The sequence below is a fragment of the Triplophysa rosa genome, linkage group LG2 (genome assembly GCF_024868665.1).
Source record: "Triplophysa rosa linkage group LG2, Trosa_1v2, whole genome shotgun sequence".
NCBI lineage: Eukaryota > Metazoa > Chordata > Actinopteri > Cypriniformes > Nemacheilidae > Triplophysa > Triplophysa rosa.
The window spans coordinates 27,856,597-27,873,986 of NC_079891.1; the positions used below are offsets into that span (position 1 = coordinate 27,856,597).

Consider the following 17,390-nt stretch of genomic DNA (forward strand, 5'->3'; position numbering starts at 1 on the left):
AACATGCACACACAGCTCTGTCTCTCGCTTATTTTCTTGTTTCAGTCTATTCTTCTCTGTATTCTCATGATTTCTCAAATTCTTCCTTATTTAATGGCTTTTTTGTGCCAAACTGATATGAGTCAGTTTTGTATGGGCATGTACCTGTAGTACGGTTCCTCTGTTTTAATGATGAAAGCAATGGTTTCTAGTGGGTTCTGTGCACATCTGAAGACACTTATAGCTTCCAGCAATGACAACAAAAAATTGTATGTCAAGCAACCGATGTTGTCAGCTTATGTTCTTTTAGTGCAAAGATTTTCTTCGCTTGTTAAAATAGAAATTCGAAATTATACAATTTTCAAGGCAATTCTTCCCATAAGCATTATTGACAAAACATATATTTCTGAAAGATCAGAGAAGATATTTTTCTAAATTCCTGTAGTTTCTGTAACCTCATATATGTATGATAGCCTATAAGCGGAACGGCTTTCCTGTAGCTCCTTGATTAGAGCATGGCGCTAGCAACGCCAAGGTTTGATCCCAGGGATTGCACATACTCTGATACAAACGTATAGTATCATGCAATGTAAGTCTTTAAGAAAACTGAAATGGTAACCAGTTAAAATACACTTTCTTATGAAGTGGTGTCCAAAGATCTGAGACCACATTGAAGATGTACAGATTCATTTATTTTTCCTATCTTTTTTCTTCATATTTTTTTCCTTTTCTCAATATAATTATAGTAAAAATGTACCCAGGAAACCATGCAAAATGAAACTTGTGGACTTCTCTGTGTTGTATACAGTTTGGCCTATCACCTTAATTTCATCATGCAGACCACAGCTATCTGAAGAGATGGATAGTTGGACAGGTTTCCGTCTCTTGCGATGCGTCCCAGGATGTGGATCTGGAGCCCCCCAGGTAGAGTCGTGTCACAGTTGTTTATTCTTCTAAAAGTCTTTAAACGCATCTTACGCCCTGTTGCCTTCTCCCCTCTCCGTGGTATAACTGCACCTCAGGCTAGCGTGTGGCCAGAAAGAGAGAGAGAAAATATGAGCCGAGAGACCCCCTAGATGCTCATCTCTGAGTGTGCCCTTCTGTTGATGCGGTGCTCAGTCAGATGCTAGTGAGGGAGAGATCAGACAGCATCAGCAGGGGCATCCTGCCCCTCCAAAGCGCATCTGCTTATTGAGCGTTCACCACAGGACACCAGAGGAGAAAATCGGGCAGCTGAGGAGTGAAAGGATGTTTTCACTATTGTGGAAGATCCTGTTGGAACTTTTCCTGGTTTGGTGGATGTTTGAAGGTGTCATCAGGTGAGTTTTTCACAGGTGTGACTTTATTCCTCACTTCTTTATTAAAACAGCTAGGTGACTATATTGTGTATGTTTAAGATGAATACAGGTGTTTGTATGTGTCATTAGTGTGCCAAATGGCAATGACCTGTTCGTGCCCGAATGTTTAAATTTCCCTACTTGTGTGTGTTTGTGCAAGCTCTGCTAGTGTGTTAAGCAGTCCAGAAGCCTTCCATGGGTAATGGGTTTATTTTAATCCCGTGGAGCGTTCTTGTGTTTCGTTCGTGTGTTTGCCTGCGTGTTTGTTAGCTTTTTGTATCTGGGTCTCTGAAGTATGAGGTTGAGACGTAGAGACAGCTCTGTCTGAAGTCACTGAAACAACAGATTTATTCAAGTTCAAATCCACATAATGAGATTTCACTATTATTATCTGGAACAAGTCGGCATTCTAGTGACAATAAGGGCTTCACCTGAGGATGAATTCATAGTGTCTCATTGTGATTCCCTATGTGTTGTGCGAATTTGACACAGTTCCGCTCACAAACAGACAAAAAATTGCAGAGGAACTGGGCCAGAAAATTTCTCTAAATATGGAAGAAGATTTAGAAGAAGTGTGGGGGTTTACGGTGCCCGAGAGGGCGTTTTCCCCTTTTAAACTTTTACTTAACTCTCGCTTAATGAAATATTAACAAATACAACGACCCACAATTACATCCAGACCAATAGAGATGTCACTGCTCTGTAATACTGGCACCAAACAGATAAACAGACGTGTTACACTGAAGCAGGTGCTGATAAGGGGTTCACAATACTAACACACATACATTACTATACTATATGAAGTGTCACTATACCAAGTAGTATCACGTTGCTGTGCAATGTTGTGGAAATTCATAACTCAGAGCTACAAAATGAAGCAATGTGTATTTCCAAAATAATTTCCAAATTTCCAAAATCTAGATGAAAAATTGAAGACCAATCATGCAAATGGCATAAAGCAATCCACATGAAAAAACTGTATACTTTAGTATTTACTACAGTAAATGTAGTGTACTGCAATGTATACTGTACTTATTATGTAGTACTTCACTTATTTACTGTGTACTACTGTATTTTGTAGTAATAAACATAATTTGTATTAAATGCTGTGGTATACTTTAATATTTACTATTGTAAAACTCAAAAACATAATATTTAGGAATTTTACTAGTTTACTATAGAACGTTCACCTCAAAATGAAAATTCTGTCATCATTTACTCACCCTCTTGACATTTCCTTTCTTTCTTCTGCAAAACACAAAAGAAGGTATTTTGAAGAATGTTGGAAAAACAAAAAACGTTGGTCCCCATTCACTTCTATTGTATGGACACAAAACCAATGCAAGTGAATGGGGACCAACAGTTTTCTGTTACCAACATTCTTTAAAATATCCTATTTTGTGTTCTTTAGAAGAAGAAAAGACATTACATAAAAATTACACGAGGGTGAGTAAATGATGACAGAACTATCCTTTTATGTATTAAGAATCATGCTAAATAGAAGCAGTGCAAGAATTTCATATGAAATATGCTGGGGGAATCTGTTGATAAGTCTGAGATGTATTATCTATCTCTCTCAGGTGTGTTTTTAGTAAAGAGCTCAAATCTCCCAGCAGCAGGGTGAAGCCAATGTCACCATCTGATTTCCTGGATAAACTAATGGGGAAAACTTCAGGATATGACGCTCGGATCAGACCCAACTTTAAAGGTACGTGATCCATTGCTTTAGTGCAATGTAGAGTTTTATTTTCTGTTGAAGAAACACAAATATTACTTTGGAACCGTTATGCTTTAGAAAATTGTTGTCTCATTGCTTGGGACTTCTGAAAGCCCAGAAAGGATCTCTCTCTCTCTCTCTCTCTCTCTCTCTCTCTCTCTCTCTCTCTCTCTCTCTCTCTCTCTCTCTCGCTCTTCACNNTCCTCTCTCTCTCTCTCTCTCTCTCTCTCTCTCTCTCTCCTCTCTCTCTCTCTCTCTCTCTCTAACTCTCTCTCTCTCTCTCTCTCTCTCTCTCTCTCTCTCTCATACTACTCTTATTCTCACTTTCTAACCATGACTTTCTTTCGGTGATATTTTGGTCATTTGTGAAACATCATAATAAAACACAGAACAGAGGTAAAAACTGCTGGCGAGTCTTAATCTTTTGTATATAGATTGTTTTTGTCAGGAACTCTGCACAAATGGATGGCCTCAGCAGAAAATATATTTACATTCTTTCTGAGCTTCACATGTAGAAATAGTGCTGCAGCCAGAAACACAGAGCAACATAAGAGCTCATTAAACTATGTGACCGCCCCATGGGTTCTCCTGTCTATTTTTTACCATCCTTACCTTCAGAAAGAGTCAACATTCAGCAAGAGACAATGACAGGCATTCAGAGCGGAAACAGATAGAACATAGCACAGAATCTTAACTCTGCACGGTGATGAGGATGATTTCAGTAACATGCAGGATACGGCTGTCAGCTCACGGTAGATTTCTCTTTGTAGAAAATGTCACAACAGCCTGTGTAAGAATCTGTGAGGGGCAGTTTCTCCGTTGGCGTCAGGGCCGTTTGATGTGCCTTGCTGTCTACTTGAGTAAATGTTAACCCAAAGACCTAAATCCATTCTTTTTGTTCTTTCTTTCTTTCTTTCTTTCTTTCTTTCTTTCTTTCTTTCTTTCTTTCTTTCTTTCTTTCTTTCTTTCTTTCTTTCTTTCTTTCTTTCTTTCTTTCTTTCTTTCTCTCTCTCTCTCTCTCTCTCTCTCTCTGTGGGTGTCTCTGAGCTCCTGTATATTTCATGTCTGTTCCTACATCAGACATGTGCTGTCAGAGCGTGTGAGGGAAAGTCCCCTCTGATCATCTATAAATATCACTAATGTTATGAATGTTTCATCAATAAATAAAACACTGCTATGAAATATTTACTGCAGACATTTCACAGCAACTGAGTTCTAATTAACGTATTGGCTAAATCAACATAGCCATATTTAGAAGTCATTTGAAGTAAATCAGGCATTTCACAGTTGTCTGGGTCACTAAGTGTTTCTTTTGTGCGTAGGCAGACGCTTGCTTATAAAAATGCTTCATTTCAGATCATTTAGTATGTTTTATGTAAAAGCCTTTGATAATACTAAAAGTATTTTGTAATTCATTGTAAGAGACATTTTTATCATACACAGTGAAGCAGCAGGTCAGTTCTGTCTGAGCTGTTTATCATACGTATAGTAAAATATACTGTATATTTTGCATTCAAGAAAAAAGAAAGATGTTCTATTCTTGTTTGTAATTTTTATCCCTCATATTTTCAGGTCCTCCTGTTAATGTCACGTGCAACATTTTTATCAATAGCTTCGGCTCCATCACAGAGACCACCATGGTACACACAAACACACAAAACAAATACACATAACTCCCTCGGAGCACCTGTCAGTATGTATTAGATTAATGATCATAAATATCCCATAGAGCCAACAGAGGAGCCATCAAACTAGTCTGCTTTGAATGACACACATATACTGGTCAAAAGTTTGGGATTACTTGACAAAAATGACAATGCTCTTAATTTTCTTTAATCTGAATGTGAATATTTCAATATTTGAAATTACTTGTGTGGACAAAAAATATAATTGTGTCATTCTTTCTAGAAATTTTTGAAATGGATTACTTGGACAAAATCATGAATAAAAGCAGCCAATAAGAGTCCAGCATGGCAATTCCTTCAATACTGTTTAAAAAGCATCCCAGGTTTGTAAACTGGCTTACAAAATGCCAGGAGACTGATTTTGCACATTCTAGTCAAAGGGTGACTACTTTAAAGGTGCTAAAATAGAACGTAGAGAATTTATTTGTACTGCTTTTAGTCACAACATAATTCCCACAGGTACAACTGTATTATTCCGGGGTTTTGATGAGTTTACTATTATTCTAAAATGTGGAAAAAATATAAATAAAGAATGAGTGAGTGATCCCAAACTTTTGACCTGTAGTGTATGTCATCATCAGAAATATGCTAATAAGAAATTTGCTTGGAAACAGGGCTCAAGAACACTATTGAATGATTTAGGAATCTTATAATCTCTAAATTCATTAATATTCCAAACTAAGTGACCACTTCAAAATTTAATTTAATCATCATGTGACCACTCCAGTCTCAAAGCAAATCAAACCTCAGGAGTAACATGAAGTTACCCAACATGACAAGACATCGAGGTTATTGAATTTTTTTTTAATGTCTTAATACATGAACAAATATTACTGTTGTATTGCTTAAATATGAATATGAACTTGTTTTCTTAGAATTTGAGGTCTGTAAAACTAAAGAGCATCTTTTCTGTTATTTTGACCTGTTACTCCAGTTTTCATTTTGTGCAAATAAATGCAAACAAAAACAATCTTTTTATTTTAAATTTGAAAGAAATATTTCACAGAATGAAAGAAAAATAATAAATTTACCTAAATACTGAAACAAATATTTGAATGATCTCTCTTTTTCCGCAGCTGTTTATCAACATTGGTCTCACACTGATTCTTCACTTGCCATTAGTTTTTAAAACAAATTTGAAATTAACATGATCAGTAGAATGAGAATGTTCTTCAGAAAAATATTTTATTACAATTATTTTGCACACAAAATAAACTTTGAATTTGGTCACAGAAAGAACCACATACCACAGTCATCATGCATTTGGTCACAATACGAATTATTTGGAGTAGGAGGACCTAGCAGCTATACCAATACCACAAAAACAATAAGGCTACTGCAATGAACAATCATTAATGTGTGATAGACAAAAAAGAAAAAAATATTATTACGTTTTCTCATGTATTTATAGCTACCTTATTGTGCTGATGGATATTGAGTGATAGGTAGAATCCAAAAAACTCTGGAAAATATACTCATACTCAAGAAGTAGTGTTCACTTTTACTCATTGATGTATTTGAATCTGTAATCTTACCTCATGATTTTATTCTTACTTGGCAGGACTACCGACTTAATGTTTTTCTTCGGCAGCAGTGGAATGACCCTCGGCTGGCATATAAAGAATATCCAGATGACTCCCTGGATCTAGACCCATCCATGCTGGACTCCATCTGGAAGCCAGACCTGTTCTTCGCCAATGAGAAAGGAGCCAACTTTCACGAGGTCACCACAGACAACAAACTGCTGAGGATTTTCCAGAATGGAAATGTGCTGTACAGCATCAGGTGCAATATCGCCCCCCAGAGGTTCATGAAATATTTCCAAACTGTTAAACGAAAGATAATTGGAAATGTGCTGAACCATCAAATATGATCAAACTGCTTTTGTAAATGTGTGGAAAGAGCCAGTATCACATCCTCTATCTGTCAGCATCTGGATTTATATTCACATTACTCCATATTACTCAAAATTGCCATCATGTGCTGGCAATCTACCCCCCCCCCTTTGTAAAGCAGACCTTAGGGGACTCAAAGCCATTCTCACTCAACCTGATATGTATATGTTCTTTTGCTCTCGTGAAGTCTCCAACACAGGACACCCAGATGCTTTTAAGCAATCCAGATGGGACCCACATCCACAATGCTCAGCTCAGAAAGCTGACAATTTATCCTTTAGGCCACTGATTTCCAACCAGGTGTATTTAAGAAAGTTCCAGGGTATGCTTGTAAAGATTTCGCTTTTGCTTTGTTAAATTGGGAACTTTTTATCTGGATTAGCTGAGATACCCAGGGTCCAGGGACCTTCAGCCAATTCAGGGACCCATCCATCTTCCAAACCCGCTTATCCTTTACACGGTTGCATCCTGGGCCTCCAATCCAGGGACCCCTAATATAATATATTTTCTTTATATTTCACAGACCACTAGGGTCCCACAGAAAAATCTAGAGGTTAGAATAAAATGACTACTTGTGATTAATGACATGAGTTTTTCTCTGGGTTCAAAAGAGAAAACAATGTCTGTAAAGTTTTGAATCTGTAAATGTGTGAGTGGCAATATAGCACTGCACATCTTTAAAAGACAAATGACTGAGCAACAATTACATTTTTAAGAGGATCACTTCTCTCTCGTTTACTCTTTCTTTAGACTTACTCTGATTCTGTCATGTCCTATGGATCTGAAGAATTTCCCAATGGACATACAGACCTGCACTATGCAACTCGAGAGCTGTAAGACATAACATTTGCAACACTCACATTTTTCCAGTTTCTCTTTTCATTTCTCTTCTGTATGCCCATGACTCTCTCTCTCATTCTTTCTGTGTAGTTGGCTACACTATGAATGATCTGATATTTCAGTGGTTGGATGAAGGCCCAGTGCAAGTGGCTGATGACCTTGTGCTGCCCCAGTTTGTCCTGAAGGAGGAGAATGACCTGGGTTACTGTACAAAACACTACAACACTGGTACCAGCACTTTCACTGCAAAATACTAAGTGCACCATAGATTAGGTCTTGGGTACCATCATCAATTTAAGTATATGGGATTTTTTGGGCGATTTAACCAAACATTATTGATAAAAACATATCTTAGAAAATGTTTACATGTACAATATATAATTGCATACCTCTCCATTCTCATCATTTAAAGTCATTTATTCATCCGTATCATAAGTATCATTTATCTTTTATGCGTACCATGAGTGTTTGTTTCACCCAGGTAAGTTTACCTGTATAGAGGTAAAGTTTCATCTGGAGAGGCAGATGGGTTATTACCTGATCCAGATGTACATCCCCAGCCTATTAACAGTCATCCTGTCGTGGGTCTCTTTCTGGATCAATATGGATGCTGCCCCTGCCCGTGTTGGGCTGGGCATTACTACAGTTCTTACCATGACAACACAGAGCTCTGGGTCCAGAGCATCACTGCCCAAGGTAGGAAACAGAAAAACCATCCATCCATACACCAGCAACTATTGATTTGTCCCTTCAAAGAGACTATTTATATATTTTTTAATGCTAGGAATGCTTGTATTTAACTGGTATATTGCTCTAACACAGAAGGTTTTTATAATCATGGTTCTGCATGTGCATAGGTGTCCTATGTGAAGGCCATCGACATCTGGATGGCAGTGTGCCTGCTGTTTGTCTTTGCTGCTTTGCTGGAGTACGCAGCTGTTAACTTTGTCTCGCGGCAGCACAAAGAATTCTTCAGACTCAGGAGAAAATTGCGGGAGGAACAACGCCACAGAGCCGTAAGTGCCTTTCAAAAACACTTACACACACACACACACACACACACACGCACGCACGCACGCACGCACGCACGCACGCACACACACACACAACATGTTTGAGTGAGACTGTTGACCCACTGTGGATCCTTGATCTTTCATGATGGCAACCAGCTGGTCTCTAAAGAGAGATGGCAAGGTCAGGTAAACAGACAGTTCACCCTAAAAAATAAAAATCATGTAATTCCAAACTATATATACTCCAAAATATGGGGTAATATCTTTGGTAACCAAACAACACTGGTCCCCACTGACTTCCATTATATGGACACAACACCACTAAGACATTTCTCAAACTATGTTCTTTAGTGTTCTCTATAACAATAAAATGTATACTGGTTTTAAATGACACGAGGGTGAATAAATGATGACAAAATTGTTATTTTTTGTGTACTATTCCTTTTCACAAGATTGATTTCATTCTTTCCACACAAAGGATTCTAATGCAGTTTGATTGCGTTCACTTGTTTAACAGCTATAGCGAAATGTTGTATGATAAGATATGATGTATGATAAATTTGGTAGACAGAATAAACAAAAACGTTCTGATTTAAATGTCCAGTATATTAAATTTACTGGCATCTAGCGGTGAGGTTGTGAAATGCAACTTGCTTACTCCACCCCTCCCTTTCGAAGCACGGCGGCTGATACAGCACTACGATGTTGTCACATTTTCGCTTCTTTGAAGGAGATAACGCATTTCCGAAACGCGCTCTGTAAAGCAGTGTGTCCGTTTAGGGCTACTGTAGAAAAAACATAGCGAAATTACATGCAAGGGGACCCGCGGTGTATGTAGACAGAAATAGCTCATTCTAAGGTAATAAAAACATAACGCTTCATTATGTAAGGCTTTTATACATAATCTTATTACACGGCTCGTTGGAATGCTTGATTCTGATTGGCCAGTCGCGACATTTGCAGGTTCGTTATTCCCAGATAACAACCTCTCAAAACTAACACACGTGAACCCAGATGCAGCAAATCATTTTGACAGGATTTTTTTGACAAATTAAAAATAAATATGTCTTTTAATAACATATATGACATTACATTTACAAATGCAATGCACAATGCAAAAATTGTATGGTAAAACTTTATAATTTCAACGTTCTTTATTTAGTAAAAGAAGCTGTCACGGCCTGGCTCAGGGTTGTGACAAAATAAAAGAAAGGATGCGAAATGCGGAATTTTGGCCAAAAATATAACAAATTTATTTAATAAATAAAGAATAATCCAACACAAAACCGGGAAAGCAACAACATAACAAAACGACGCGCGGAAGGTGGGGGCTCCCGAGAAAGACGTTCCTTTCATTAGGAGAGAAGACGCCGGGCCCAATCTCCACTACGGATACCGTAGTAACACAAAAACACGAAAACAAACCTACGTAACAAACACAAACCCACACAGAGAGCAGGCATGCAGACCGTCACAGAAGCCAAACATGTTTATGTCATTTTCTACAATGTAACACATTTGACTGGCTGGAATAGAAACCTATTTCCAGACTCTTCACATGTGTATTATTCAGCAGATACTGTCATTTTTTCTCTTTTCTCCATTGTTCAGCTCTTAACTAGCTCACTCAGAGAACGTCATTACGTTGTAAACCTGCACATAACTCTTAAGTACATCAGAACACTGTACTGCCAGAAAGAGCAAACGTAATAAATATTACACCATTCTGTCTTTTGCTATTCCTCCTCTATCTTCCCTCCATCGCCCTGCAGGGCAGGTTGTGTGTGTGTAGAACAGTAGTGTGCGTGTTGTGGTTGAGTTCAGTGGCCCCCTCACATGCCTAAGGGTTGCTGTCGGGCATTCAACATGCAAACATGTGTGTACACTATAGTGCATTCAGGCACAATGTACATAAAAATACACACACGTGTGCACACGTCTTAACACAGCTGTTTAGTCATATACAGCATTGTGCAGTCTATTGTCGTATCTTATGTGCAATAACTCACCCAGAGCAATGACCTGTAAACAACGTGATTCAACACAAACACCAAACTGACCACATCTCACAGTGAGAAAAGCTTTCTTTCCCAAAGGTACAAATATACTGTCACTGCTGATCTCACAAATGCTTATGTGTTTGGATATTTATATGTGGAAACCAAAAGGGAAAAACTGAAATAGTGAAAGAAGGCTGCTACATCAAACAACACCAAAAAACAGCTGAAACCGACAAAACATATCTACACTAACAATAAACTGGCTGTCAAACCATTTTTCTTTTTCCAAGTAGGAACATTAATCGAATAAGTGCACGTTTAAAACTCTAAATGGCTTGTGGATGAATATGCTGCTGTGACGATGTGGAATTGCCGGCTTGGTTATGTCTTAACAAATTAGACATTACTGTAAAAATTGCATTCCCACTGGAGATTTTTAAGGTACACTGTTACCCGGTTTCAAATCAAGTTACAGTTAGTTTGTTGAGCAATGCACGGGAAGGAAATATTTTATTGTTTGAATAAATAATAAATCCATTTTTAAGCAAGCATTTTGTGTTGTGTTCAGGCCTCTGGACAGGCTGAAGGAACAGAGATGAAAAACAAAAGCAACAATGTGACGGGGAGCACGCCATCCAGAAACGCACAACGCCATTGCAGCGCCTGCGCACGGGTATACGCACAAACACAATCACTCACACATATACAAAATTTATCTGTAGATGTTACGTATTATGCACTTTTTATGCAAAATTGCTACCTAGTGTATTTCCTATTTGATTAAATAACTTCATGCAAAAATATGAATAGGCCTACAATAGAACAAAACAATTTGAGAGTTAAACAAATAAACAAGAAGATGTGAGTTCTTTGAATTTAGTGCATTTATCAGTTTAGGAGCAATTTTGTCACAAATTAACTGTGATTCACACATTAATGTGTGAAAAAGATTAAGGTTGAAGATCTGAGATTAAATTATGTTTCTTTAGGACCAGCAGAATCAGGAATCACAGAATCAGGATTTGTACTTTATGGGATACGGGATGGACACCTGTATGTCTGGGGACGGGCCTCTCTCTGAGGCCGCTGCCATGTTCGTGGGCCTTCCGCCTGGCCACGTGCTCTTTGATATCCGCCGCCGCTTCGTGGAACGAGCAAAGCGGATCGACACCATCTCACGGGCCGTTTTCCCTCTTAGCTTTCTCGTATTCAACGTCTTCTACTGGGTCACGTACAAAGTTCTTAGACATGAGGATATTCATCATACCCTGCGACCTTAAGATTATGTGACCCTCAACTCCTCATGACTGCAGCCCTTCCCAGCATCCCATTTCATGAGATCAAAGTATACCTGCCCCGTGTAATCAAGGACTTTAAAGCAAACTGGCCCACGCCACGTTCGTGTCAGAAGTGCAACACACATTCCTCGTCTGCATGTGTGTGAATATGCATGGGTCTAAAACCACACATTTTTACAAAGAGCAAAATAAACCTTTAATGTATTTGTTGAATTGCGTTGCCTTTGGTCTCTTGATTCCCAAAACCTAAAAGCTGCAGGCCAGAATTTGCACAAGTCTGTCTAAAATAAAAATGACTTAGTTACCTGGGTGATAGCGCACCTAAAAATATTTTTTTTGTCATTTAATCACCTTCGAGTTGTTCCAATCGGTGTAAATTTCTGTTCTGATGAACACAAGGATATTTGGAAGAATGCTTATCAAACAGTAGTCAAAAACAGGTAGTCAATGGGGTCCAAGAACCCCAAGCAAAATTCAGTTACAAGCAAAATGTCAATGTATTTCTCAGTGTTCAGCAAAGAAATTTTCAATTCATGACAGAATTTTCATTTTTGGGTGAACTATCCCTTTAACCCTTCCCGTTTTCCATAGATTACCTCCATTTGTCGATTCACCTAACAAGATGATTCAGACTAATATTTTCAGACTAGGAAAATGCACTTAGTTGGCTCTATTAAAGACACGACCTTGTACATGTTGAATGTAATGTAATGACCTCTAACATTAACTTTTCAAATAATGGCACATTGTCTCAATCGGTTTCTGACCACACACAAAATTGAGTCTTCGTTACTTTAACTACAGACACAACAGTTCCAGTTACAGAAACTTAAAATCAGGGTGTGCATAACCTAACATGAAAACATTGTTTGATAATGATGTGCAATAAAATGCATAGACAACATAACTGTATACAACTTTTATTGACAGTAATGGAAAACCACAAAAAAAGCATTTGGCCCAGCTCAGAACTGGATGACCTGGCCCTGTAAAAGACAAAACGGAAAGAAACAGGTTAAACTCTGCTGTTGAAGTTTTTTAAAGGTTCCATGTACTCACAGCCACCCAAAATGTAGTCAACGTTTGAAAGCCAAAACATTTAGGATTTGATTTAATGGTGTTCTAATAAAGTCTATAATGCACTTATCTTCTGTGCTGTGTCTTATTTTATAGACAGAAAATACATATGCACATCATTTCCTGTAGCTCAGTTGTAAGAGCATGGCACTAGCAACGCCAAGGTCATAGGTACGATCCCAGGGATTGCACATACTTAGAAACAAATGTATACAGTAGTCAACATTTGAAGTGGATCAAAAAAAAAGTGAATAGAAGCTGTCCTTGACAAGAACAGGTTTTGTTCTTGTCTTATGACAACTTTGATCAACCGTTTTGATCCACTTCAAATGTTGACAACTGTAGTATAATGTCGCTTTGGATAAAAGTGTCTGCCAAATGCATAAACGTAAATGTTGCTAAAATCTCAGACATCATTAATGTGCAGTTATATTCCATCTTTACAAAGTTTTCTCTAACTTACACCCCTAAAAAGTGCATTTACTCTATAAATCTATACTCTATACGCTTGGCCAGAGGTTGCCAACCATGCTTCTGGAGATTGACAGTCCTGCAGTTTTTCCAACCTTCTCAAACATTTCAAGTGATTCTGAAGACCTTGGTTAGCCCATTCAGGTGTGTTTGATTACAGTTAGAGCTTAACTTTCTATGACAGTTAATTCCTAGGAGCAGGATTGGCGACTTCTGGTCAGCTGATGAGTGTTCCCTCTCACCTTTCTCTTTTTGTCTCCTCCCAGCTCAAAGTGTTTGCATCTTTTGATGGCCAACATCCTCTTTGAGCGGCAGTTGGGCTCCACGCATTCCAGCCTCAGCACAATCTTCTTTGTGGTTTTAGCCTACATAGAAATCCACAATGTATATGAAATATACTATATTGTAAACAATTAAAGCATACCTTTGCAGACATTCAATCCGCTTTGTATTGTTACAATGTCTGTCGTTTATGCAAATGAAAGTTTACTCCATGTTTATTTGTCAGCAACAGTCTGCCAGGTGACACTCAAATAAACATGAATATTTCAGGCTAGGAAACTTACATTAACGTCAGACATTATAACAATACAAAGGGGTTGAAAACTGGCCAAGTTACAAGATTCTCTATCTACCTTGTCATAACGAAGATGTGAAAATGACAAATTGGGTAAAAAAGATTTTCATATTACATTCCAATACACAATACACCAGTGTATAAAAAGAGTATTTTATATTTCTTTACACAATCATCATCAGGTCCAGACTCAGGATTAGAAGTATATACAAAACAAAATATCAAGACAAGCCCACTTCTACCTATAAACTTACAAAGATACATAATTCACCACCTACAGATAAGGTTTCAGGCAAGTTTACACCAAACATATAAAACTCGAGCATTCATATTGCGGACACTTAGCTTCTCGCACCTTTTTACGGAAAATAGGCTTTGTCTGTCCACCATAACCACTCTGCTTTCTGTCATAACGCCTCTTACCTGTAAACAACAAATAGATGCACAGTTAAGACATCAGTCACTGAAATCTGTGTTCCGGGTGAACTTAAAGTGATAGTTCACCCAAAAATGAAAATTCTGTCATTCACTCAGCCTCATGTCATTTCATACATGTATAAATTATGTTTTCAAGTTTTTCACCTACTGTTGCACTTGTGTATATGGTTGAGTGACAATTAAGGGATTTGATGAACACAGAGAAGATTTGGAAGAATGTTAAGTCAATTCTGTGACATCATTGAATGCCATAGTAAGAAAAATTAAATGGTAGTCAGAGGTGCCCCAGAACTGTTTGTTTTCCAAAATTCTTAATCTCAATTTCTGTTCAACAGAACAAAAAAACATAAAAAATGTTTCCTACTATGGTAGTGGATGATGTCACAGAACTGAAAACGGCTAACATTCTTTCAAATATATTTATTTGTGTTTAACAGAACAAAAAATTATACTAGTCCTTTAACGTCAAGATTTGTGGACTCACCCTGGGCGTACAGAGAATCCTTGCCCTTCTTGTACTGGGTCACTTTATGGGGCTGATGCTTCTTGCATTTCTTGCAGTACGTCCTGCGGGTCTTCGGCACGTTCACCTGCAAATGCACGCACGTTATAAACGGATGTTACCCCTATAACACAGAATCTAAGCGTTCAGTACTGCGCCGTATAACACCAACAGGACTAGCTCTTATGCTAATCAGCGCTAGTACTGTCCAAACAAACAAAAAATACCAATGAATACAATATACAGCCATGATTACTAAAGCAACATATAACACACAATATCGTTGTCGTTTTGTTAACATGATCTCCCATTCAAGTAATGTGCGAACAAACAGAAACGTCTACATTAGGACTTGGGTCGCCTGCTAATAGATGAGGGGAAAAGTATATAATCTATTCCACAAACTACACCATACAACATTTTATGTTGTGTCAAGGCCATAAAGGTTTGAATTATAGAGTTTGTTGAGGTCCAGGTTATTCACAAATTGAGGATTAAAACAGATAACACAGAAATTCATCGGGACAGCATTACGCACCATGGTTGCCCTCGCGGCGCAGGAGCAAAGAGGAAGAGCAGACGTCACTCACTGCATTATTACCGGTTCGTGCGCCGCACGGGTTGCTAGCGTGCGATGCTGCCACCCAGTGGACGACATGCACAAGAAGATGGACAAAACTTGATTCATCATGTAAATGTTCGTGCTGGGGTTTTTTGTTGGTAGATCAATTGAGCACTAATAATGTAATGACATCTAGGTAAATTCTGTAAGGAAAGAAAATATCCCTGCATGTATTTAGGGATGCTTTTCTGTGATTTACAGCTAGTAATGAGTGTCTGATTTACAAACTGGGATTACAATAGCTTTAGGATTTTTAGATACGTTTGCTCAAACTTTTTCTCATTAGTCATTTATGGTTCTTTAATTATTGTATATAAAATGTAAAATTATTATTTTTAACACGTACTCAGTCCTATGATTAGGTTACATATAGTGCTCAAAATACTCTTGAGGTTAACTGATTTAAATTACATATTGAGATTTGTTTGGCAGTAATTTGGTTTGTGTTTTAAAAATATTTTTTGATTAATTTAAACGATTAATTAATTTAATGTTTCAAACGGTGTCGAAAAGCCAACAAACGTGCAACAGCGTGTGGGCGTGACGTCAGAGGCTGACGCTAGGTCAATGAACAACATACCCATTGGTGTCAAAAGGTCAACTGTATCTTTTATTTCCTGCATTGTAGCAAACGTCCAGTAACTTGTTATACCCAGTACTTAAAGGTATGTGCATATACAGAAGATGACTTAAAAAAATTAAAGGTGCTAAATATTAGTTGAGTGTGGCAGCTAACCCGTATATGAAAAAAAAAACGTGCGGATGGGGAACCGCGCAAGATTGAAGCGATCACAAAAAGCAGCAGTCATTGCCTGTTTAATTTGTTCCATGTTTTACAAGTATTTGCAAGCATTTTGATGTAACATTAATAAAACCTCATTCAGCATGACATTTTTAGTTTTTGTGTTGTGTGTAATTTATTCCCAAATTATTTTAGAATTGTTTGTTCTCTTTTAGAAATGGAAGTGTATTCTCCCTGTATTAGGACTAGGGGGCCAAACAGGAAAATCCTTTCCATAATTTGTTGACATCTGGCAGAATAAGCAAACCAAAGGTGAATATTGTTTTATTTTAATCTTAAAATTCTTTTAGTCTTTTATTTTCATCTTAAAAATCTTTTTGTCTTAATTGCTACAGACATAGACAACAGACATAGGCTACATAGTCTCTATCACAGAAACACCAGTACAAGTTATTTTTGATTGTGATAAGAACAGGAATGTTCCTTTACTGACTTGGAAGCAGAAAATGTCTGAGAACAGAATTAACAGGATGGAAACTTTATATGGATTAGAATGACAAGGTCTTTTTTTCTGATTGTTTGTATTTTGTGGGATTAAAATTGCTTTAAAAAGCATGTCGTTTTTATTTTAATTTCAGCAGAGTTTATAATTTAAGTGACATTGCTATTACATGTTGTTTAATTATTATGCTATTTAATGTTGTTGTTAATTGTACATTAAAAAGTTAGCATTTTTTATGATATTTGCTTCAATAGTAGTTTGTATCAGTTAAACAGACAATTCACCCAAAAATAAAAATTCCGTCAACATTTACTCACACTCGAGTTGTTCCAAATCTGTGTACATTTCTTTGTTCTGATGAACACAGAGAAAGATATTTGGAAGAATGCTTGCAACCAAACAGTTCTTGACCACCATTGACTACCATAGTAGGAAAAAATTACAACGGTAGTCAAAAGTGCCTCAGTCAGAACAGTTTGCTTTCCTACATTTTTCAAAATATCTTCTTTTGTGTTTAACAGATTAAAGAAATGTATAGAGCAATTTTTGTCAATGTAGTCAATGGTGGCCAGAACTGTTTGGTTGCAAGCATTCTTCCAAATATCTTTCTCTGTGTTCATCAGAACAAAGAAATGTATACAGATTTGGAACAACGTTAGGGTGAGTAAATGAAGACAAAATTTCAGTTTTTGGGT

The 17,390-nt window shown here is 37.5% G+C and overlaps 2 protein-coding genes across 2 annotated transcripts; one reads left to right on the forward strand and one right to left on the reverse strand.

Annotated features, from left to right (window-relative positions):
- Window positions 1-794: 794 nt before the first annotated feature.
- On the forward strand, window positions 795-12,022 carry glra4b (glycine receptor, alpha 4b). Its single transcript, XM_057319409.1, has 11 exons — window positions 795-903; window positions 1,002-1,298; window positions 2,897-3,024; window positions 4,606-4,673; window positions 6,280-6,503; window positions 7,364-7,446; window positions 7,544-7,681; window positions 7,935-8,149; window positions 8,311-8,469; window positions 11,035-11,139; window positions 11,456-12,022. The coding sequence occupies exons 2-11, from the start codon at window positions 1,228-1,230 to the stop codon at window positions 11,744-11,746; spliced, it is 1,482 nt and encodes a 493-aa protein (XP_057175392.1). The 5' UTR covers window positions 795-903; window positions 1,002-1,227; the 3' UTR covers window positions 11,747-12,022.
- A 646-nt stretch (window positions 12,023-12,668) lies between these two features.
- On the reverse strand, window positions 12,669-15,466 carry rpl36a (ribosomal protein L36A). Its single transcript, XM_057361188.1, has 5 exons — window positions 15,368-15,466; window positions 14,812-14,917; window positions 14,245-14,312; window positions 13,555-13,677; window positions 12,669-12,750 (listed from the first exon to the last, which is right to left on the reverse strand). The coding sequence occupies exons 1-5, from the start codon at window positions 15,368-15,370 to the stop codon at window positions 12,730-12,732; spliced, it is 321 nt and encodes a 106-aa protein (XP_057217171.1). The 5' UTR covers window positions 15,371-15,466; the 3' UTR covers window positions 12,669-12,729.
- Window positions 15,467-17,390: the final 1,924 nt, after the last annotated feature.

Bases quoted from the DNA above. Each gene is read 5' to 3' on its own strand.
- rpl36a (XM_057361188.1), bottom strand. The intron at 13,678-14,244 runs GTGCGAGAAGCT...ATTTCTATGTAG, and splicing joins AGCCTATTTTCCGTAAAAAG to GCTAAAACCACAAAGAAGAT. The intron at 12,751-13,554 runs GTGAGAGGGAAC...TGTCTTTTACAG, and splicing joins GAGGAGACAAAAAGAGAAAG to GGCCAGGTCATCCAGTTCTG.
- glra4b (XM_057319409.1), top strand. From the start codon at position 1,228: ATGTTTTCACTATTGTGGAAGATCCTGTTGGAACTTTTCCTGGTTTGG. The intron at 8,470-11,034 runs GTAAGTGCCTTT...TGTTGTGTTCAG, and splicing joins AGGAACAACGCCACAGAGCC to GCCTCTGGACAGGCTGAAGG. The intron at 11,140-11,455 runs GTATACGCACAA...ATGTTTCTTTAG, and splicing joins ATTGCAGCGCCTGCGCACGG to GACCAGCAGAATCAGGAATC.